This window comes from Monodon monoceros, unplaced genomic scaffold (genome assembly GCF_005190385.1).
Source record: "Monodon monoceros isolate NGI ecotype Baffin Bay Population unplaced genomic scaffold, NGI_Narwhal_1 Super_Scaffold_7, whole genome shotgun sequence".
Taxonomy (NCBI): domain Eukaryota; kingdom Metazoa; phylum Chordata; class Mammalia; order Artiodactyla; family Monodontidae; genus Monodon; species Monodon monoceros.
In genome coordinates, this window is record NW_021703784.1 from 99,477,652 (window position 1) to 99,497,726 (window position 20,075).

The window sequence follows — 20,075 nt, forward strand, 5'->3', positions numbered from 1 at the left end:
AACAGCATGGGGAAGGGTAGGGGCCAACTCGGGGAGCTAGGGGGAGGTGGTGGGAGTTGAGGCGGGGCGGTGGGGGAGGCGTCAGGCAGGGCCAGGCCTTGTGGGGCCTTGGAGGCTGCCGTAGGAGTGTCGCCTTCATCCTGAGGGCTGTGGGAAGGGCCTGACGCCAGCAGGATGCAGCTGCCTTCCTGGATTCATAATTTCGAAAGCAGAGCTCTGTAATGGGGGATCAGCCGGCCATGGCCAGCTGGAGCCTTGGCTCTGAGGACACTGCCACCATCCTCTCTAAATACGGAGGCCCAGCAGCCTCTGCCCCCACCCTCCAAGGTATAAACCAATTTCCTTGCCCCGGCCAGGGAGGCGGATGACCTCACTGGACGCTTTCCATCTCTCCCTTTCACAGAGAAATTACAATTTATAATTGGATGAAATCACGCGGGTGTAATAGCAATAAAAGCCGCGCTGGAGCCGAGCATTCACCTCTCCTGTGGGGACTCTGTCCTCATCTTCCCTCCTGTCCAACCCCCGCCTGCCCCTTCCCAGGGAGCTGCACCCCACCTGCCTGCTCACACCTTGAGTGTTTCCCAGACCCTGGCCATTCAGGGGTGATGTCCCATGGGCTCTTAAACCTTGCTGTTCCTTAACCCTCCTTGCTCCTGAGGAAGCTTGTCCTAAGACCTCCCCACTTCTCCCATCAACCCGTCAGCCTCCACCTGCCCTCCCCCTGGCCAGCACCTGCCCCTCTTCCTACATGCGCTCCCTGCCGGGCTGGGCGCCCAGTGAGTGATGACCCCCGGGTCTGCGCTCTAGATTTGTTACAACGTGCACCCTAAATATCCTTGTTTTTATTTGTGACAGCCTCAGACAACACGCATTTCTCAAATCAGCCACCTTCGGCCCTACAAAGAAAAGTGCCCAGACGCAGCCGAGCCCATCTGGATCCAATTTCAAACCAGAGCTAACACTCTCAGATGTGCAATAAAAGCCCTTTTCCAAAGAGGGGCTCCTGCAGGGGGAACATGGACACCAGGGCGCTGTGGGCCTTCGACGCGCCATGCTAACGAGAGGCGACCCAGAGAGCCCCGGTTGTTTCGGATCCTGAGCAACAGCCAACCCTGCTCCCAGGTCTCTGGGGAAGGGGAAGGTGGCCGTGGAGGGCAGCCGGGCTGTGAAGCACTGACCCCGGCCTTGGTGGGGAGGCCAGGGATCCAGCTTCCCCGTTTCCCTGATGCTCCTGCTTCCCACGGTGGGGAAAGGCAGCACTTGTTCTGGAAGCCGAGGCCATGGTGGCCCAGTTGGATCCTTTGAATGACATATAGCAAGAGGAGCAGGTGCTGGGGGAAGCAGAGCCGGCTCTGGGCCAGGCGGGCGGCCCCTGCACGGCCGGGAGCTCTCAGAACTTCATTTTCCTCTTCCCGGTCCTCCCACCCCCAGGAAAAGGGAAAGCAGGGAGCTGCGAGGAAGGGTGCTTGGCACGGCCGGCTGTTTGTTATGTGGATTTGGAAAGAGAAGGGAGAAATCCCAGATCATGGGAAAGCGGCGTTCAAGAAAACAGGTTCCTGGGCTTCCCTGGTGGCGCACTGGTTGAGATGCAGGGGACGCGGGTTCGTGCCCAGGTCCGGGAAGATCCCACATGCCGCGGAGCGGCTGGGCCCGTGAGCCACGGCCGCTGAGCCTGCGCGTTCGGAGCCTGTGCTCCGCAGCCGGAGAGGCCGCAACAGTGAGAGGCCCGCATACCGCAAAAAAACCCAAAAAAAAACCAGGTTCCTGACGGAGGGGAGGAGAGGGGGCTGCAGCCCAGGCTGCCGGTCCCCGTGCGGCTCCTAATTTCCCTGGGCTTAATCACTTGTATTGCTCTTTGGCAGGTGAGGAGGCAGGGAGTGGGTGAGAAGGACTCTTCTTTGGACAGACGAGACCAGGGCTGAAGCAGGAATAACACGTCCCTCCATCTCCCCAGCAAGAAAGCCTTCCTACAAACAGGATCTGCCAAGCAAGACTGAGTGCCCCCCCTGCCCCGCCCAAACATCTTCCCAAAGAGGGGCATGTGGGGCCTGACAGCTCAGCAGCGCATGTCAGCAGCTCCAGCCCCGCGGTGAACATCTGAACTCCTCAGCGGGGTAATGGACCCCCACCTTCCCCCGGAGACACAGCCTGAGTGGCAGGAATACCGATTCTTTGGAGAGTGACTCCCTCTCAGCTCTGTCACGCAAGAACGCTCTCTGCACCAGAGCCCATTCTGCCAAGTGACTTAAAGGGATTAAAAACAAAACAAAACTTGGTAAAGAAAAAGGGGTAAAAGCCAGGCAGAAGCCTTTCAGAAGAGGTGGCGGCCAACAGACAAAAGGGCGGAAGTTGAAAGAGGGCAGGGAGGCCACCCTCCCCAAGGATGGGCACCCGGCCCTAGGGCATGCCTGGAGAGCAGGGGCCCAGAACACCCTCAGGTCGCGCACGGGAGCCCCGGGGCTGCGGGGGGCACCCCTGCAGGCCCCTCACGCAAACCCCTCATTCCAGGAGGAGAAGCCAGCAGTGCCGGCAGCCTAGGGCGCAGGAGATGCTGCGCCGGATCCGCAGCCACGTCTGAACACGAGGAGCCCAGCAGAGCGAAGCACAGGGTCTCCTCCCTGAGCCCCGGGCACCCCCAGCACCACCCAACACCCCAGGTCTGTGGTCTGCACCCTGAGTGCCAAGGCTGGTGGGCTGGAATGTAAGCACGGCCCAGGCCCACCTCGACGGAAGCGCAGCACCCAGAGCTGCGGGCTGCCAGGCTGCAGCGAAGGAGGTAAGGCGGATGCAGATGGGCTCCGGTGGCCCAGGAAGGCCCAGGGGCTCCTCGTGCCCAGAGAGGGCACAGGACACATGGGGCCTGTCCTCTTCGGGCTGGGTTGGAGATCTGCAGCTCCACCCCACCGACCCCACACATGCAGCTGAAGCAACTGGTGGCATCTGCTGGCCAGGGGAGGGGTCCTTTGCTCCCTGGTGGCCCCTGTGCTGCTGGGCTCTGCCCCAGGGTGGGTGGACCCAGGATGTAAGGGAGTGACCTTTCCTGGAGGAAACTCCCGCCCCTCCCAGCCGTTGCCCCTTGGGGGAGGTCTCACTTTGAGCCCTTCTGAGTTCTGACCAGAGGGGGCAGCCGTGAGGCCTCGGAGAGGCAGGACCTTTGGTGAACTAGCCACTGGCCATGGCACCTGCTGCCCTCCAACTGGAGAGGGTCCACAAGTCCCCTCCATCCAAGGCCTTCCCCTGCCCTGGCCAGGAGAACCCAGGGCGGGGTTGATCCAAGGCCACCATCCAAGGCCCTTAGGCATCGTCTGCTCTGGCCTCCAGTTCAGCCCTTTTGTTGTGACAGTGGCTTGATGGGGCCCAGAGATGGGCGGTCATTGCCCTAAGGTCACACAGCGGGCGGTGGCAGCGGTGGCGTGGTCTGGCTAGGTTTGTGGGGGGGGGGGGGGGGACCTACTTCTTCTGGCTTCCCAGAGGCCAGGAGGGAGGGTTCATGCCTCCCCCAACACAAATCCCAGAAACCCCAGGCCACCTCTATCGGCAGCGCCCTGGGCAGGGCAGGGAAGCCCCAACTCATTACCAAGATGGAAAATGACAATTCCCAGCACTCTTCCCCAGTAGAGGGGCTGATTTATGACGGCGCCAGGGCCTGGGACATTTGTCAGCGCCGCGCTGCACGCACGCCGTCTGAGGGGGCATTAATAGCCGTGTTATTAGCCACCAGCGTGAAAGATGCCCTGCGGATCGGCTATTTACTGTTATTTATTATAACGGCGCACCAGCCCGGCAACGGGGCCGTGAGGCGGCGTGAGCTCGCTGGAGCCCGAGCTCGGCCCCTGCCCAGCCGGCCTCCCTTCCTCCATCCTTACCTACCGCCCCATCACTTGCTCCTATTCTCCTCCCATCTCCTAGGAGAGACTGGTGGGTAATTCCTGGGGCTGAGGCCAAGCCAGAGGCGGGCAGCAGCAGGCCTGCACCCCCAGATATTTATGGAGCATCTGCTCAGTGCTGGGCTCTGCCTCTGCTGAGCTTCCCTCCATCCCAAGCTTCCCTCCATCCTGAGGCAGGAAAACAAAGACCAGCTTACTGCGCTCTGGGGCCAGACAGAGGTTGGTTAGCACCCTGGCCCTCCAGCTGTGAGCAGTGTGACCTTGGGGACGTCCCTTCCCTCCCTTGAGTGTGCTCCCCTTTGTGCACTGGGGACACAGGCTCCGCAGGGCTGTGGCCAGCTGGAAAGGAGAGGCGTTTGTGTGGGGCTGAGCACGCAGCAGGGGCTCAGTTTTGCCAGCTACTGCTACTAGTGGACTGACCCCACAGGGCTAGAGGGGTCTGCAGACCTGCTGGTGGGTAGCCCCCATTAGATCCTGCTTGAGTTGGATACTGTCCACCATCATCCTCTCCATGCCAACCCTTTGGGAAAGGGTTTGAGAGTTCAGTGCCAGGGCCAGAGGAGGTAGGCAAGGGAGAGGGCTGTTCACGGCTGCTGGAGGGTTCTCTCTGCCCTGGAGCCATCCCTTCTCCTCTCTGGGCCTCAGTTTTTCCAGGGTCCTCCACCTCCCTGATTCCAGGGTCCTGAGGGTGAGTTCCACGCTTGTGTGTATCTGCGGGGGTGGGAGGGAAGGGGCCATCTCTAAGAAAGTGGGGCCAGCCTCTGCGCCTGGAAGCAGACCTGCAGTTGGATAGGACCTGGTTGGCCAACCCATGTCAGAGCAGACGAGAGGAGACAGCCAGGGGTTTTCCCTGCGTTTGCTCCCTCGGGGCCTGGGGTGGCCCCACCAGGCAGCTGAGGAGGCAGGTAAGACACCTGGGAAAGGAAAGCCTGGGTCTCCGTCCAGCTCCTCCACCACCTGCTGCACAATTCAGACCTACCCCTTTGCCTCTTCGGGAGGCCGTGGTGAGGGCACCTGTCATTATTACCTCCCAGCGTGGGGCTGACAGAGGGCCAGCCTCCCTCTTCTCTCCCACTGCCCTGTCCTGGCTTTCAGATTCTGGGGCCTCCCTTTTGGCATCCTCATTCATTCATTCATTCATTCATACATTCATGCAACAGGTGTTTATGAACACCTCTGATGCCAGGCTCTATACTAGGCCAGTGAACAAGATAGAACATATTCTGACTCGTAGAAGTTTACATCCTAGTGGGAGGGCTTGACAATCAACTTGTGATAAACAACTGGGGGAGGGGAGCGATCGCCCCAAGAACAGGGCCTGCATGTGGGGGATGCCACACAGCTCCTAGGGGGAGCCCCAGCCGCACCCAAGCCTCTGTCTTATGATCAACAAGCATCACCATTCCCAGTCTTTCCTGATCACCCGGCTCCTCTCCCAGCCCCTGGCTGTCAGGATCCCGCTGGCTGCTGAGAAACCCAGCAGTGCAGAGCTAGGGCCCCTGCCCTGTTCTCTGGGCTGCCCCCCACCCGGAATAACAGCCCTTAGGCCCTCCTCTTACCTTCTGAAAAACTCCTGACCTTTCCTTTTTCCTTCCCAGAAGGAATTAAGCCTCAGTCTAGGCAGCTTTACTAAAAATGCACACAGACAGACAGAAATATAGGTGCAGGAACATCTTATTAAATAATACAGAGAAAGAAAGAAACAAAATTACATGTGTCTCCTTTCATCCCCCCCCCAACCCCTCCTGGCCCTGAATAGTTTAATATCGAACACTGTTATCAATATAATTAACCTCCTAAGACACAATTTTAAAGTCTTGTTTCTTAAAGCAATTTGCATTCTCTGAAGTTCAGGACATCCCGCCGCCCGGCACAGCCCAGACGGCCTACGCGGTGAGTTGAACTCCAGGTACATTTTTAGTGGGCTTGCGCACCTGTCTGTAATTACCACCAGTGATAACAGTTGATGCACAACGCATGCGGCATGAAATCAGAAAAATAATTAACTTTAGGTTTTAAAAGAATCCCACCCCTTCCCCCATGCACTACAAGTTCTCAGTGGCACCAGGAGCCAAGATCAGGAGCAAAGTTGTGCCACGCAGGGCTGGAAGGGTCTTGAGGTCATGGCATCCTGCCTGAAGACGGGGCCGCCAGTGGGCCTAGACCGGGCTGGGCAGGAGCAGGCCCGGGGCTTCTGCCTGAACGAGGGTGGGCTCGGAAAAGCCCCACTCACACAAAAGTCGCAAGTCCCCCTCCTGCTTGCAGTTCACATCTCCTGGACCTGCAGCAGGCCCTCTGCTCAACACCCAGGGCAGTAGATAGTTTATGGACCCATTTTACAGATGAAGGCCTGAGACCCAAGGCCACTCTTGGTTTGTGGAGCAGCAGAACTGATCCCAGGCAGGCCTTCTCAGGGAAGAGGCTTCCTAGAGGGGAGCCCTCCCCAGGCCCCCGTGAGCACCAGGAGGTAGAGGCTGGCCCCCCTGCCTCTAGGCCCTCCTCCCTCCATGTTGCTTGTAGCTGAGCCCTGAGAGATAGCGTCAGCTGGTGGAGGAGAAAAATGCGGGGTCCCTCATTGCTTTAAACAAAGGTTTGCTGAGGACCCATCACAGGTATGGAGGTGACCCTGCTCTGGTGGAGCTCTCAGCCCGGTGGGGAGGTTACTGCTTCCTGTGGGGCAGGGGTCCTCCTGGAGCTGAGAAACTGCTTCCGCCCCCAGTCTGCCCTGCACACCTCACTCCTGCCTCGGGCCCTGCTCTGCCAGTAAGGACCCGAGCGCCTGGCAAGGTTTAGGGAAAACACAATGAATTCTTCTTGCTGAAGGGAGGGACTGGGAGGGTGCAGAGAAAGGGGGAGGGGGAGGGGCTTCCCTCTGTCTGAGCTGGGGCCCCCTTGCCCACTCGTGTCTGCCCTCCCTCTTTCTGAAGTTCAGCCAAGACAGGTGGGTGGCCGCCCTGAGTGGGTCATAGGAGGACCTTGGGGTCCCTCCCAGGGACAGGGTGGGGCAGCCCTTCTTTCCAAAACCTCCAGGCCTGTGCCAGGCACTTCACACAACCCCTCCCTTGTCATCTTCCCAGAAGAGTGGGGTTCTCAGCAACACGTTACAGATGAGGAAACTGAGGCCCAGAGAGCGTCACTGGAGGTCACACAGCTGAGGACTGGTGAGGTCAGATTCAAACCTAGCCCTGGTGTCCTCTCCCCGCTTCTAGTCTACACGACTCCTTCTCGGGGTCAGTGCCACCTGGAATTCTCTGATTCCCATAGTGGGGACGGAGACTGTACCTGGTACTTCGGGGGTCGCAGCGTCAGGACATCCTCACATGAGCTGCCTTCATTGGCAAACGGGGAGGAAGGCCAGAACTGGGAGGCAGGGGGAGGCCTATCCAGACTTCCCTCTACTGCCTGGAATGCCCAGGTCCCTCCTGCCACATGCCCCCACCCCTGCTCAGCCCCTGGTGCGTCATGTCTAACTGTGCCCCCATCCCCAGAGCCTGTGGCGGTAGATGCCCTCTCCTATCCAGCGTGCCAGGGCCTGTGCTGGGCCTGGGGTCCTGCAGCTGCCCCCCTGCCCTCACTCTGACTCCCCAAGAAGACCCCCCCAGAGGGCCGTGGGTCTCTGGCAGCCCCAGCTTGATGGGATTTGGAAAAGACAACGGGGCAGAGCGCCGGGAGGCCAGGCGTCTCCAACAGGGAGGCACCTCCATCCAGTTGGCAGGTACTTACAGATATTACTCAGGTCCGACCACCACCAGTCAAGTGGGTATGGGAAGCAGAGCCAGACACAACTCGGGAGGCTTCATGGAGGGGGCGTCCAAGCTGAGGCCTGGGGGGTGAGCAGAAGCTGGCCTGGCGAAGCTTGAGTGGGGAAGGTGTGTTGGCGTTCCAGAAGCAGGAACAGCACGTGCAAAGGCCCAGAGGCAGCACAAGGGAGAGCAGGCTTAGGGTCAGTGTTGCTACCCTAGCTTGGGGGACAGGGCTGAGGGTGCACAGTTTGAGGCTGGGGAGACCCAGCATCACAGCAATGACAGGGAGTCTCTGCCAGGAAGCAGCTTGGCCTACAGCCTCCCAGTCTACCCTGGAGGCACAGCAGGGGCAGGGGAGTAAAGAAAGGGCCTCTGGATTGCAGAGGAGAGAGACAAGCAGTTAACACAGAGGCTAGACCGGTATGCCTGGAGCAGTCAGAGAATTACAGCAGCTTTTAAACCTCATGCACTTACAAGGGTGTACTTTGCAGGTACTACCTCACTGAATGCTCAGTAGTGAGCTCCCCTCTAAGGGGAACTTGATGGCTACATTTATAGATAAGGAAACTAAAGCTCAGAGAGGGCAAGTAACTTGCTCAGGATCTCACAGCCAGGAAGAGGGAGAGAGGCAGTGCTCGAACCCAGGTGTCTCTGTCCTAGATGGCAGGAGCTAGCGACTGATAGAAAGCGCCAAGAATGATGCCCCAGGTCACCTCTCAGCTAATGGGGGTCTGGATACCTCTAGTCTGAGCCATCTCACTGCTCCCCTCCCCCACTTCCATCGCACGCCAAGGATCCGGCTGTCAGTCATGGAGCTAGCAGGTCATAACTCACACCATGCTGAAGTCTGAGGGATTCTCGCAACAATGAAAAGTAAAAGACGGGCGATTTACCGGGTTTCATTTGATGGCCACATAAACCATCAAACACAAACAAAACAAGGGAATAAAAGGGCCTCGTGGCACCCGGGCAATTAAAGGGCTCCTCAGGCAAGGCACGCTGTCTTCCTTCCCACCCCAGGCCCCTCCCTGCCTTCCTGGAGCCAGGGCTCAGCATCCGGAGGCCTTGGGGAAGGGGGTGGCAGGGGAGACTCAGCCAAGATGGATGAGGGCCGCAGACAGGGGAAGAGAAAGGCCTTGGGTCCCTGCCTCCCAAATGCTTCTTGGTTATCCATCAGGCATCTCTGAAAGGTGTAATTTAGACTCTATTACGATGCCGGGGCATCTGGAGGCTGAGGGCTATGGCCACGCGCTGAGCGGGCACCGGGGACTGATGTTCATTCCAGAGAAGGCGGTCTGGCCTCGCCTTTGGCCTTAACAAGTCTGCCCCCTGCTCAGGGCGCTGCTCCGGAATCTGTGAGCCCAGGGGCCAACAGCATCCCTTGCGCCAGGACTCAGAGGAGGGTGTGCGTCCTCTGGCCAGATGCTAGGGGCCTGGGCAGAGGTGCTCCTGGGCTCAGACCTGACCCCTGAGACGGAGGCAAGGTGGCCTTGAGAAGGCCTGAGCCTTCCTGTCCCCAGCACCTGCCCTGGCCCTGCCTCTTTGCTCATAAGCATCTTGAGACAGGACCTCCAGGCTCCATAACCTTCATGGCTCTGGCTTTGTGCAGAGGAAGGGACAGATGTGCAGCTGGAAACCTGGGCTGGCTGTGACCTTGAACGGGCCCCTCACCTCTCTGAGCCTCAGGCTGCTCAGCTGTAAAATGGGACTGAGAACCTGTGTGCATGTGACAGGTGGGTGCAGATGCAAACATGTACCTGTGAGGGCGCTGGGCAGGGCCTGGCCAGAGGCTGCCCCTTATGCCTGGGTTTATCCCTGTCCAAACCCACTGAGAGCCGGGAACACATGTGAGGGAAGCAAAGACCAACTCCAAGTCCCAAGCGGCAGGGGTGTGAGTGGGGTCATGACCCACAGACTAGGGACAACCTCCAAAGAAGCATCAGGAGTAAGTAGGTAAATGTCCTCAGCCCCTCAGGCCAGCGACCGCGGCTGGGAGGGGGCTTGAGCTGGCTTCAGAGGCCCAGAGTGTTGGTCACAGTCTCACCAGTCCCCCTTCCTCCCAGCTTCCCTCGGGACCTCATCCCCCTCTGGCTCCTTGCGCAGACCCCGTGCACCCTTCCCCCTTACGCTCACTTGCTTCCAGCCAGGTGTCCTTGGCTGGCCCTCCACCTGCCTTCGGTCCACCTCATGGATAAAGCTTCATTCCGCTAACAGGCCCTGAGCAGAGTTAGTGCGTTAGCCACGGGCAGAGCCTCAGCTCCCTCCAGAAGGCCTTGGAGCTGCCGGCAGCCTGGGCAAAGGCCCCTGTAATGCAAATGGGGCAAGAGTTGAGAGGTCGGCAGGGAGCAGGGCAGAGGCATTCGCGCCTTGCCTGGCACCTCAGCCGCCTCCCTTCTGTCCTTGGGTGGTCACTGATGGCAAGCCACACCAGGCCTATACAACCCACAGTCCCTGCCCTCAAGCACCCGAAATTTAGTCAGGGACCTTAAGACACTAGTCACTAGATAGTGCAACCTTCAGCCCACAGAGATGGGCACGAGATGCATGCAGCACCACAAGCCTAGTGGTCAAGATCCTGGCTTAGGTTTCTCTTCACCACTTATCAAGTGATCTCGAGCAAGTTAACACCTCCGAGCTTCAGTTTTTTCATCTGTTCAATGGGAATAAAAAGGGCACTGACCTGACATTTGCTGGAAGGATTAAATGACTTAAATATTCATAAAATTCTAGGTGAGACCTTTATTATAGTGTGAGCTACTATCCCACTAGAATAGAATCCCAAGTGGCTAAAACACAGGTTGGCACATGGTAGGTGCTCCATAAAGACATGTTGAATGGCTGGATGGACAGATGCATGGATGGATAAGTGAGTGGGTGGGTGGATGGATGGATGGATGGATGGGTGAGTGGGTGGATGGGTGAGTAGATGGATGGATAGATAGGTAAATAGGTGAGAGGGTGGGTGGATGAGTGGATGGATGGATGGATGAATGGATGATGGAAGGATGGATGGATGAGTGGGTAGATAGATGTATAGCTGGGTGGATGGTTAGATGGATGGGTAAATAGGTGGATGGGTGGATAGATGGGTGGATGGATGGACAGATGGATGGATGGAGCAGAGGGAAGCTCTATATGGCATGAGGAAGACCTAGCAGAGGAGGAGACGTCTGAGCATGCTCCTGAAGGGTGATGAGCAGTTTGCTAGACGGAGGGGAGCAGTCCAGGAACAGAGAGGGACAGAAGGAAGAAGGGTTTGACATGGTTGAGAAATGGAGACACAGGGTCCCTGGGTCACGGGAGTGAGGGCCCCACCATCTCATTCAGTGAGTGGGTCCCAATTCTGCTCTGCACACCGGGGCTGCCCTCCAGGCTGCGGCCTCAGCTCAGGCTCCCAGAGGCCACTGTGTCTCACACTGAAAAGCGTTTGTGAACCTGGAGTTATAAAGCAGACCTTTGCCGGCTGCATGAACACCACTTCCCCACTGAGGTTGAAAGATAATTTCTCTTTAATTGATTTTTTTTTTACCACTATGAACAGTAACGTAATATGAGAAAAATCTACACTGCAATTTTTCCATTTGTGAAAACCAAAATTACACCTTGCAGACAATTCCCTCAGAGTGTGGACCCCTCCCTCCTTTTATTTGTTTCATGTCTTTAAATGCAAGAAAACAGATATATATATTTTTCAAAATAGCTGAAAATTTCGTGATTTAGGAAGGGGGCAGAGTATGGAATAATTTCTCACATTACACGGAACACAGTAGGAAGGGCACCGCTGATAGAAAGAGATTTCTGTAGAGCCATGGGAAAGCAGTTCTGTTGACACCTCACTCTTCTGTCTATAAGATGCACAAGTGACAAACAGGACGTGTTGTTTTAACACCAGACGATGAAGCGCCCCACTTTCCCCTGCTCGCCAGTGAGGACACTGGCAGATTCTTTTTGCAGGTTCTAGTGACGCCCCTCCCCCACCTCGAGCTCACAGGCCTCGCAGAAACAAGCTTTCCCTTCAGTCCCTGGTTCCAAGCCAGAGAGGGATACGAGATCCCTGTTCCAATGAGAAATGGTGGCTCTAAATCCACCCCATCAACACTGCGCAGCCACTTTCAGCATCAGCCACAAAGACTGGCTCAGTGTGGGCTCCTGAAAGGAGACTGAACCTGCAGCCCGGCTCCCAGTAAAGTAACGTCACGAGGCCCACGGCCACAGTCCCGGAGGGCCAAGGCCACATCTGTCTTGTTCACGGGCAGCATCTTTGCTCCCGCTGAGATTAACGTTAGCCAATGCCATTAGAGGCTGACCTCAGCCCGAGCTATCACCTGTGATGTAAACTTTGACATTTGGAAGGGCCACGGGGCATGCACCTCGAGGCCTGACCTCTGCCCCATGGCCTCGACTGCAGCCACCCCTCAGCGGCAGGTGGGTGGACACCCAACTCGCTCTCACCGCACATGTCTTGTGCTCCTTGCAGGTGTAGAGGCTGCAAGTCAAGCGGGGCCTGGCTCCCCCAGCTGTCCACCATGGTGGTGGCACACCCCACTGCCACCGCCACCACCACGCCCACTGCCACCGTCACGGCCACCGTCGTGATGACCACAGCCACCATGGACCTGCGGGACTGGCTTTTCCTCTGCTATGGGCTCATCGCCTTCCTGACGGAGGTCATCGACAGCACCACGTGCCCCTCCGTGTGCCGCTGCGACAACGGCTTCATCTACTGCAACGACCGGGGGCTCACCTCCGTCCCCGCCGACATCCCCGACGACGCCACCACCCTCTACCTGCAGAACAACCAGATCAACAATGCCGGCATCCCCCAGGACCTCAAGACCAAGGTCAACGTGCAGGTCATCTACCTATACGAGAACGACCTGGACGAGTTCCCTGTCAACCTGCCCCGCTCCCTGCGGGAGCTGCACCTGCAGGACAACAACGTGCGCACCATCGCCCGGGACTCGCTGGCCCGCATCCCGCTGCTGGAGAAGCTGCACCTGGATGACAACTCCGTGTCCACCGTCAGCATAGAGGAGGACGCCTTCGCCGACAGCAAGCAGCTCAAGCTGCTCTTCCTGAGCAGGAACCACCTGAGCAGCATCCCCTCGGGGCTGCCCCGCACGCTGGAGGAGCTGCGGCTGGATGACAACCGTATCTCCACCATCCCACTGCACGCCTTCAAGGGCCTCAGCAGCCTGCGGCGCCTGGTGCTAGACGGCAACCTGCTGGCCAACCAGCGCATCGCCGACGACACCTTCAGTCGCCTGCAGAACCTGACCGAGCTCTCGCTGGTGCGCAACTCGCTGGCTGCCCCGCCCCTCAACCTGCCCAGCGCCCGCCTGCAGAAGCTCTACCTGCAGGACAACGCCATCAGCCACGTGCCCTACAACACGCTGGCCAAGATGCGTGAGCTGGAGCGCCTGGACCTGTCCAACAACAACCTGACCACGCTGCCCCGCGGCCTGTTCGATGACCTGCAGAACCTGGCCCAGCTGCTGCTCCGGAACAACCCCTGGTTCTGCGGCTGTAACCTCCTGTGGCTGCGGGACTGGGTGAAGGCACGGGCGGCCGTGGTCAACGTGCGAGGCCTCATGTGCCAGGGCCCCGAGAAGGTCCGGGGCATGGCCATCAAGGACATCACCAGCGAGATGGACGAATGTTTCGAGGCGGGGGTGCAGGGCGGAGCGGCCAACGCCGCCGCCAAGACCACGGCCAGTGACCACACCTCTGCCACCACGCCCCAGGGCTCGCTCTTCACCCTCAAGGCTAAGAGGCCGGGGCTGCGCCTCCCTGACTCCAGCCTCGACTACCCCATGGCCACGGGCGATAGTGCCAAGACCCTGGTCATCCACGTGAAGCCCCTGACGGCCGACTCCATCCGCATCACGTGGAAGGCCACGCTCCCCGCCTCCTCCTTCCGGCTCAGCTGGCTGCGCCTGGGCCACAGCCCAGCCGTGGGCTCCATCACGGAGACTCTGGTGCAAGGGGACAAGACAGAGTACCTGCTGACGGCCCTGGAGCCCAAGTCCACCTATATCGTCTGCATGGCCACCATGGAGACCGGCAACACCCATGTGGCCGACGAGACGCCTGTGTGCGCCAAGGCGGAGACGGCCGACAGCTACGGCCCCACCACCACGCTCAACCAGGAGCAGAACGCCGACCCTATGGCGGGGCTGCCCGTGGCGGGCATCATCGGTGGTGCCGTGGCCCTCGTCTTCCTCCTCCTGGTCCTGGGGGCCATCTGCTGCTACGTGCACCGGGCCAGCGAGCTGCTGACCCGGGAGCGGGCCTGCAACCGTGGCACCCGGAAAAAGGACGACTACCTGGAGTCGGGGACCAAGAAGGATAACTCCATCCTGGAAATCCGCGGCCCCGGGCTGCAGATGCTGCCCGTCAACCCTTACCACAGCAAGGACGAGTACGTGCTCCACACCATCTTCCCCGCCAACGGCAGCAGCCTCTGCAAGGGCACGCACGCCACCGGCTACGGCGCCACGCGGGGCTACCGGGACGGTGGCATCCCCGACATAGACTACTCCTACACATGATGCCAGCACCCGGCTCCTGCCTCCTCGTGGTGTGGCGACTGTGTGGCTTTGACCAGCCTGCTGCCATCTGACAGAACAAGGAAAAGAAATTCCATGATGACTTTCCCATCAGAAAGCAGAGTTTGGGGAGGGTTGACAATTTCGTAGAACACAACAGTGAAAAAAATAATTTTTTTTAAAGAATAGAAGGCAGGAGGGGGATTTGACATTGATGAAGACATAATTTATACCAAATTATGCCAGGTGGGGAGGAAAAGACTAAAAATAATATCGCAGGAAGGGTTGGATTGGGGCTTTTATTTTTCCTGAACTGGAAAGATACTACCTGTGCACCGTCTGTGTATGCCTCATGCTCTGTGCAGGGCCGTCACAAAGGAACCATTAGAGAAGCAGCCAACACGCGCAGCCCCCATGCAGCTCTCGCTGCCGGCTGCTCACTGGCGACGACACGATGGAAGGTCTTCAGGCTCCTCACAAAGGAGAGGGGAAGAAAAGATGTTTTGCTGTGGAGATATTGTCCTGGTTCTTTCCATGCCATTTCCCTTACAGATTTGCAGAAACAGCGTGTCTTTCACTGCATTCTTTGAACGACGATGTAGCTGATTAAAAAACAAACTTTCTTTTTCCTATACTGAAGCCCTCCTCAATTCCATGCACCATAGTCCATGGAAGCACCAGGGAAGCTGTGGCTGTTCCAGCGCTTGGAGGTGCATCTATCTACCTGTTTATCTTTATGTCGTGTCTCTATCTACAGATGGGTAGATAGAGCCACATATACAGTCCTCACAGTACTTCTTGGGTCAGTTCGTACAATTTCTTGAGACAATAGAGTCACGAAAATGTTGCTTTCTCCTAGAAATCATTGAGTAAGTAGACAAAGTGTGTTGGGGATGGGAGCGGGGTGGGGGATAATGCTGTTCCTAAAGGCGGAGGCGTGTCTGTCCTGGCTGGGTGGCTGGGAGACCCTGGGCAAGGGGTGTTTTCAGTTCAGTCAGTCCTATCTCAGGTTGGCCAGAGCTGGGCCAAGCTCCTTTCTGATACAGAGAAGAGCTTTCTTTGACTTCCAGTATCCTCACCTCTCTCCCCCTACACCCCCACAAATGCAATCACCTCAGCAGCTACTTCCTGAGCATTTACTCTGTGCAAAGTGCTTCCTCCAGAGACAGGTAATTGGTGCAGAGACTTTTTTTTGTTTTTTTAATACCAGCTGATCAGACCTAATGGTTTCCATGGCTGCTCAAACAAAGCCCAGAAAAAGACATGAAAATTCTCAGAAAAGCCCTAGGAGACAGCACGCCCCCCAACCCCAGAATGCAGAACACCACACTGTGCCCACCCCTGGGATGCCGCTCTGAAGAGGGAAGACCAGATCTCTCTAAAAATGCCAGCCTCCAAAAGGGTAGTGACTGGAGCCCTCAGAAGAGTTAAGATCTTTTTTTTCCTCCCTCTGGAATCAATGTTGCCATCATTTATCAACTGACAGTGCTGTTTGGTGAGCCATGAGATTAAAACGATGATGAAATAATGACAGCAAATCTGGAAAGAAGAGAGGAGTGGTGCCTGGGGCTCTGATATCTCCCACATTCCAGCACTCGGGGAACTCGGGTCACCATCTGTCAAGGTGCCAGTTGTCCTGCGCCCAGGAAGGGCAATGTCAAAGGAGAGACGCTGTTCTGAGGGCAGGGAGGATGAGAAGGGGTCCAGCTTCTGGCCGTGGTGTTTTCAGAAGGCCTTGACTGCTTTGACAAAAGCCAAAGAAAGGAAGAGAAAGATGAACAGCAGTCACAGGGCTGCTGTGACAGGCCCGGGGTCCAGCCATTTGCTGGACCTGAAAAGATGCTGTTGGCCCCTCAGTGAAGAGGCTGGGCTTGAAAGAAATGGACACAACAACTGCGTGAGCGAGGTGGAGAAGAGGCGCGGCTCTCATTGCCAGGCTGGATGGATGGTCTCACCAAGGGGGGAACCCCAATCCCCAGCTCCAGGGAGAGGCCGAGGGTCATGGACACATTTCATTCTAGACTCAAGCTTTTTCCCTTTTCCCACCTGAAGCATTTTCTCATACAATGAGGTCAGGAGAGAAATGTTTCCGAGGCTGGGACCGTGTTTCCAAGGCTGGGACTGTGTAAAGGTCACATCCGTGTAAAGTTCGCCCTCCCTTTGGCACCCCCCAGACACAGGCGCATTCCCCGCGGCCCAGGGAGGAGCAGAGGGGCCTCACTAGCAGCATCCAGGAGGAGAGGGTGCACGAGGGTGTGGGCCACTGGCTGGGGGTCAGAAGTTCAAGGTCTCTGCTGGTTCTGAAATGCAGTTTCCTTCCCAAGGCACCACCCCTGTCTTTGGCCAGTGTTCCAGGAAAATCAGTCCCAGCCTCCCCACTTCCAACCCCCAACCCCTGCTGCCAACATGCTTGGTCCCCTGCTCTCACTCTTCATCCTCCTTTCTCTTCTCCCGGAGCCAGGAGGTCAGATCATCCCCTTAGAGGCTAAGAAGGCATTTGGGGAACAGCAGGTGGCCCTATACAGGGAGGGCTACAGGGGAGACCTTGCAGCTCTGAGAGCCTGCCTGTGCCAGCAGCGCCCTCCAGGCCAGGCCTGGGTGATGAACTTTCCTGCCCCGTAGCACAAAGCAGGCCCAGGCCTGCCTGGGCCCGAGGACACATCAGTCTCCTGCTCCCGCCTCTTGTACTAATGGGGCTTGGGCCCCACCTCACACCAGGGGGAAACCTGGCCCTGCCTGCCTTGCCGCAGACCTCCTCCTGCTGGTGTAAGTGCTGAAGATAGTGGAGACTCAGCCCAGCCAGGGCCCGGGGGCCCCCCTCTCATCTTTTCTGCCCTCAGCATCCCAACATCTTTCCAGCATCCTTTCTAAGAACAAGCTTCCAACTGTCTGCTGTCTCACGGCCCCCCAAGCCAGGGATGGGGCCTGAAGCTAGGTCCGCTCTGAAACCCCATCCCTTCCTGGTCCAGCCCCTCTAAGCCAGCCATGCAACATAATGAGAGAGGATGTTCCAGGGCACCCAGCCTCCTCCACCCCCTAGAAGCATGTGAGGACACAGGGCTTGGGCCACCACTTCTGTCTAGAATCTCCCTCCTGTGGGCGGCCGACCTGACCCTTGCAGCCTCTAACTAGCCAGAACAACCTCATTGACCTCAGCGTTGATGAGTGTATTTTGTGGCATTTAAGGCAGGTTTCAAGTTAAAAAAAAAAAAAAATCATGACACTTCTTTGGTTAAGTGGTTTACCCTTTGTGGTAATTAGATGTAGTGATTGGAATCTCTTTTCTATTACATGGCAATTTTCCTTTAAATTTCCCCTGAAAAAAAAAAGAGAAAAAAAAAAAAGGAAAGAAGGCAGCAGGGCCAGGCGAGTCATTTGCATTTTGCGAATGAGGTCTCTTGTAAGCTCAGCTCAGGCGTGGGGCCCAACGTATGGAATGCTTAAGAGATTACTAAGAATAAAATCTATTAATTAGTCATACTCAATTCCACAGACATGATGTGCATCAAAAGCTTCTTTTCTTCCCTTTTCTCCTTCCCTCTTCCTGCGGCCTCCCACAGAAGCCTCCATCTTCTCTAAATTGGCTCCTGCTTCCCGGACCACCTCCCGTTAACATGGCGGCTGCGTGGCCGACTAGGGGGCCTCTGGGGTTTGGGGGTGGGAGCTGGGGCACCGGCTCCCTCCCCCTCTGGGTGACGCTGGCAGGGGAGGTGACAGTGGCTGGGGGACCCAGGCTTCCCCACCCGAAGTCCGAAGCTTACGCCTGCCTGTGCCTCTTCCTTCCTCAATGGGCACCGGGCCTCCTCCCCCCTCCCCTAGGGGTCCAGGGAAGCCCACCAGCCCCAGCAAGGAGTAGAGTAAGAAAGGTCAGGGAGAGCTTCTAGGGAGATGCAGGGAAAGCAGGTTTTGCGAATCCACAGCCTCTGCCTCTGTTTCCCCTTCTGTAATGTAGGGGTGGGCTGAGGCCGGGTCTAGCTTCACCCAGAAAAGATGGGGGCTCCAGAAGCCAAATGGGGGCTCCCCCACCATCTGCTGATTCTGGAAGGTTCTGGTTGGCCCAAGGCAGGTGACGGAGGCCCAGAGTGATAGGGACAGGACAGGTGAGGGATCCTGGGGATCTGAGGGAGCTGACTGGGCAACGTGCCAGGACTGCATCTGAGCATCCCTCCTTCACCCCCTCAGAGCTGTGGAGTAAGGGGAGGACACCGCCACCCCCTCCAATGGCAGCTCAAGTCCCAAAGCCAACCCACTCCAGAAATCTGCTTCCAGCTGAACGTGCCAGGGAGGACGGGGCTTCTGAGCCTCGCACTTATGAAAAATACAACAGGGAAAATTGGATGCGGCAGACAGGGAGCAATGGAGCTGGGAAGGCAACCAGGAGGGAGCTGGAGCATTTTCCGGAAGGAGGGGCCTCGGGGCACATGGCAGCCTGAGCCCCAAGGGCCAGACCACACTCTCAGGGCCACGGCTCAGGCAGGGTCAGCTGGGGGTGTCCCCTGCGCCCATGTCCCCCATCACTCAGATCAGTGCGGGTGACAGGCAGCGGATGCCTGGCTCTGGATCTGCGCCAGGGTGAATGCTAACAAGCAATTCACAGCCCTGCACAGGCCTTCTAGAATGCAGACAGAGGAGGCATCTTTTTTCTTAAGGAGGGATAAAAAGGCTCAAAAATGAAAATCATTACCGTTTACAAGCAAGTGAGTCTGCTAAATTGATTAGGAGAGATTAAACTCCTTGGAGGTGAAGGGAAAGGGGGATTTTTCGCATTTTTTGAACCTGTCCCCAGTGGCCAAAGGCAAAGCAGGGATTTTTCTGGGCCTGCCTGGTGGGGAGCTGGGGTCTCTGAAGGCTGACACCACACGTGCCCCAGCGCTGGCTCCAGATATGCTGGTTGGACAGAGCCTGGGCTCGAGCTCGGGGTGGGGCGGGTGGGGAAGCAGTTCTGCCTCCATCGAGTGCCGTGCGCAGCCCCTGGGACGAGGTGGGGGGGCTTACGTGGCCCACACAGGTCACTCAGAAGCTGCCCTGGCCCGCAGGCAGAGGCCCTGGCCCACAGGCAGAGTCTCTGCCCCTGCCTTCCAGATTCTATCTGCCTTCGGGGTGAAAACCTAGGGGAAGTGGCCTGGCTAGTCCCTTCGTGAGTAGGACTCTAAAGCCATGAGTCCTTCTGCTTCCTTTCTGTTCCAGGGCAGGTCTGTCTCTGATCCATTCCCTGCAGCCAGTGAAAGGGAAATGGGGCCAACGGTAAAGGGAAAACTGAAGTCAGGGAAGAGAAATCTGGCCCAGCAAAAAGAATCGGGCAGTGAGCTCTTTGTCACTGGCCACATTCAAGCACTTGATGGGGAGGTGGCAGATGTTAAGCCAACGCCTGGTTCTTTGAGAAGATCCTGGTTCCCACTCTCACTTTACCATCCCTGAGGACCCTTTAAGGAAGATATCGAGAGACTGCTCAAAAGGACCAGTGTCCCCTGAAAATAGCAGGTCAGGGCCATCTCACAGCCAGGCCACCCAGCCCCGTCAAAGAGTCGCTTTTGCCACCAGACAGCCTGCAAAATCCCCATCCTCAGTGTCTAAGAGGCGCTGGGAGAGGAAGTTCAGACACGCGCCGCCCCATCTAGGAGTCTGGACAGGCAGGGAGCGCAGAGGGTGACCCACCACCTGCGCTGGCTCTCTTGGGGCCGCTAGGGGGCCACCTCCCAGGCACTGCAGCTCCCCGTCCCAGGCTGCCTCCCGGCCATCCTCGGTGCCAGGACCCGCCCCCCCCCCCCCCCAGCTCCCACCACCATCCCACTAGCTGTTCTCCCAACAGCATGCTCACAGCTGCCAGCTTAATACACCCATCCCAGCCAGTGTGACGGCTGCCTGGGGCACTTTTCACTCTACATTTTTAAGCA

General features: G+C 57.6%; 2 protein-coding genes across 4 annotated transcripts in view; one reads left to right on the forward strand and one right to left on the reverse strand.

The window, feature by feature from the left end:
* The window catches only part of MACROD1 (mono-ADP ribosylhydrolase 1), a 151,897-nt gene that overhangs the window by 96,394 nt on the left and 35,428 nt on the right, over window positions 1–20,075 (reverse strand). The gene's annotated exons all lie outside the window — the stretch shown is intronic.
* FLRT1 (fibronectin leucine rich transmembrane protein 1) lies at window positions 128–14,795 on the forward strand. Of its 2 annotated transcripts, none has more exons than XM_029206906.1 (3): window positions 128–2,117; window positions 2,512–2,779; window positions 12,111–14,795. In XM_029206906.1, exon 3 carries the CDS (start codon window positions 12,160–12,162, stop codon window positions 14,182–14,184), a length of 2,025 nt encoding a protein of 674 aa, XP_029062739.1. In that variant the 5' UTR covers window positions 128–2,117; window positions 2,512–2,779; window positions 12,111–12,159; the 3' UTR covers window positions 14,185–14,795. The 2 variants fall into 2 exon arrangements, with proteins under 2 accessions (XP_029062739.1, XP_029062741.1); XM_029206908.1 differs by having other exon boundaries at window positions 1,108–1,125; window positions 1,866–2,779.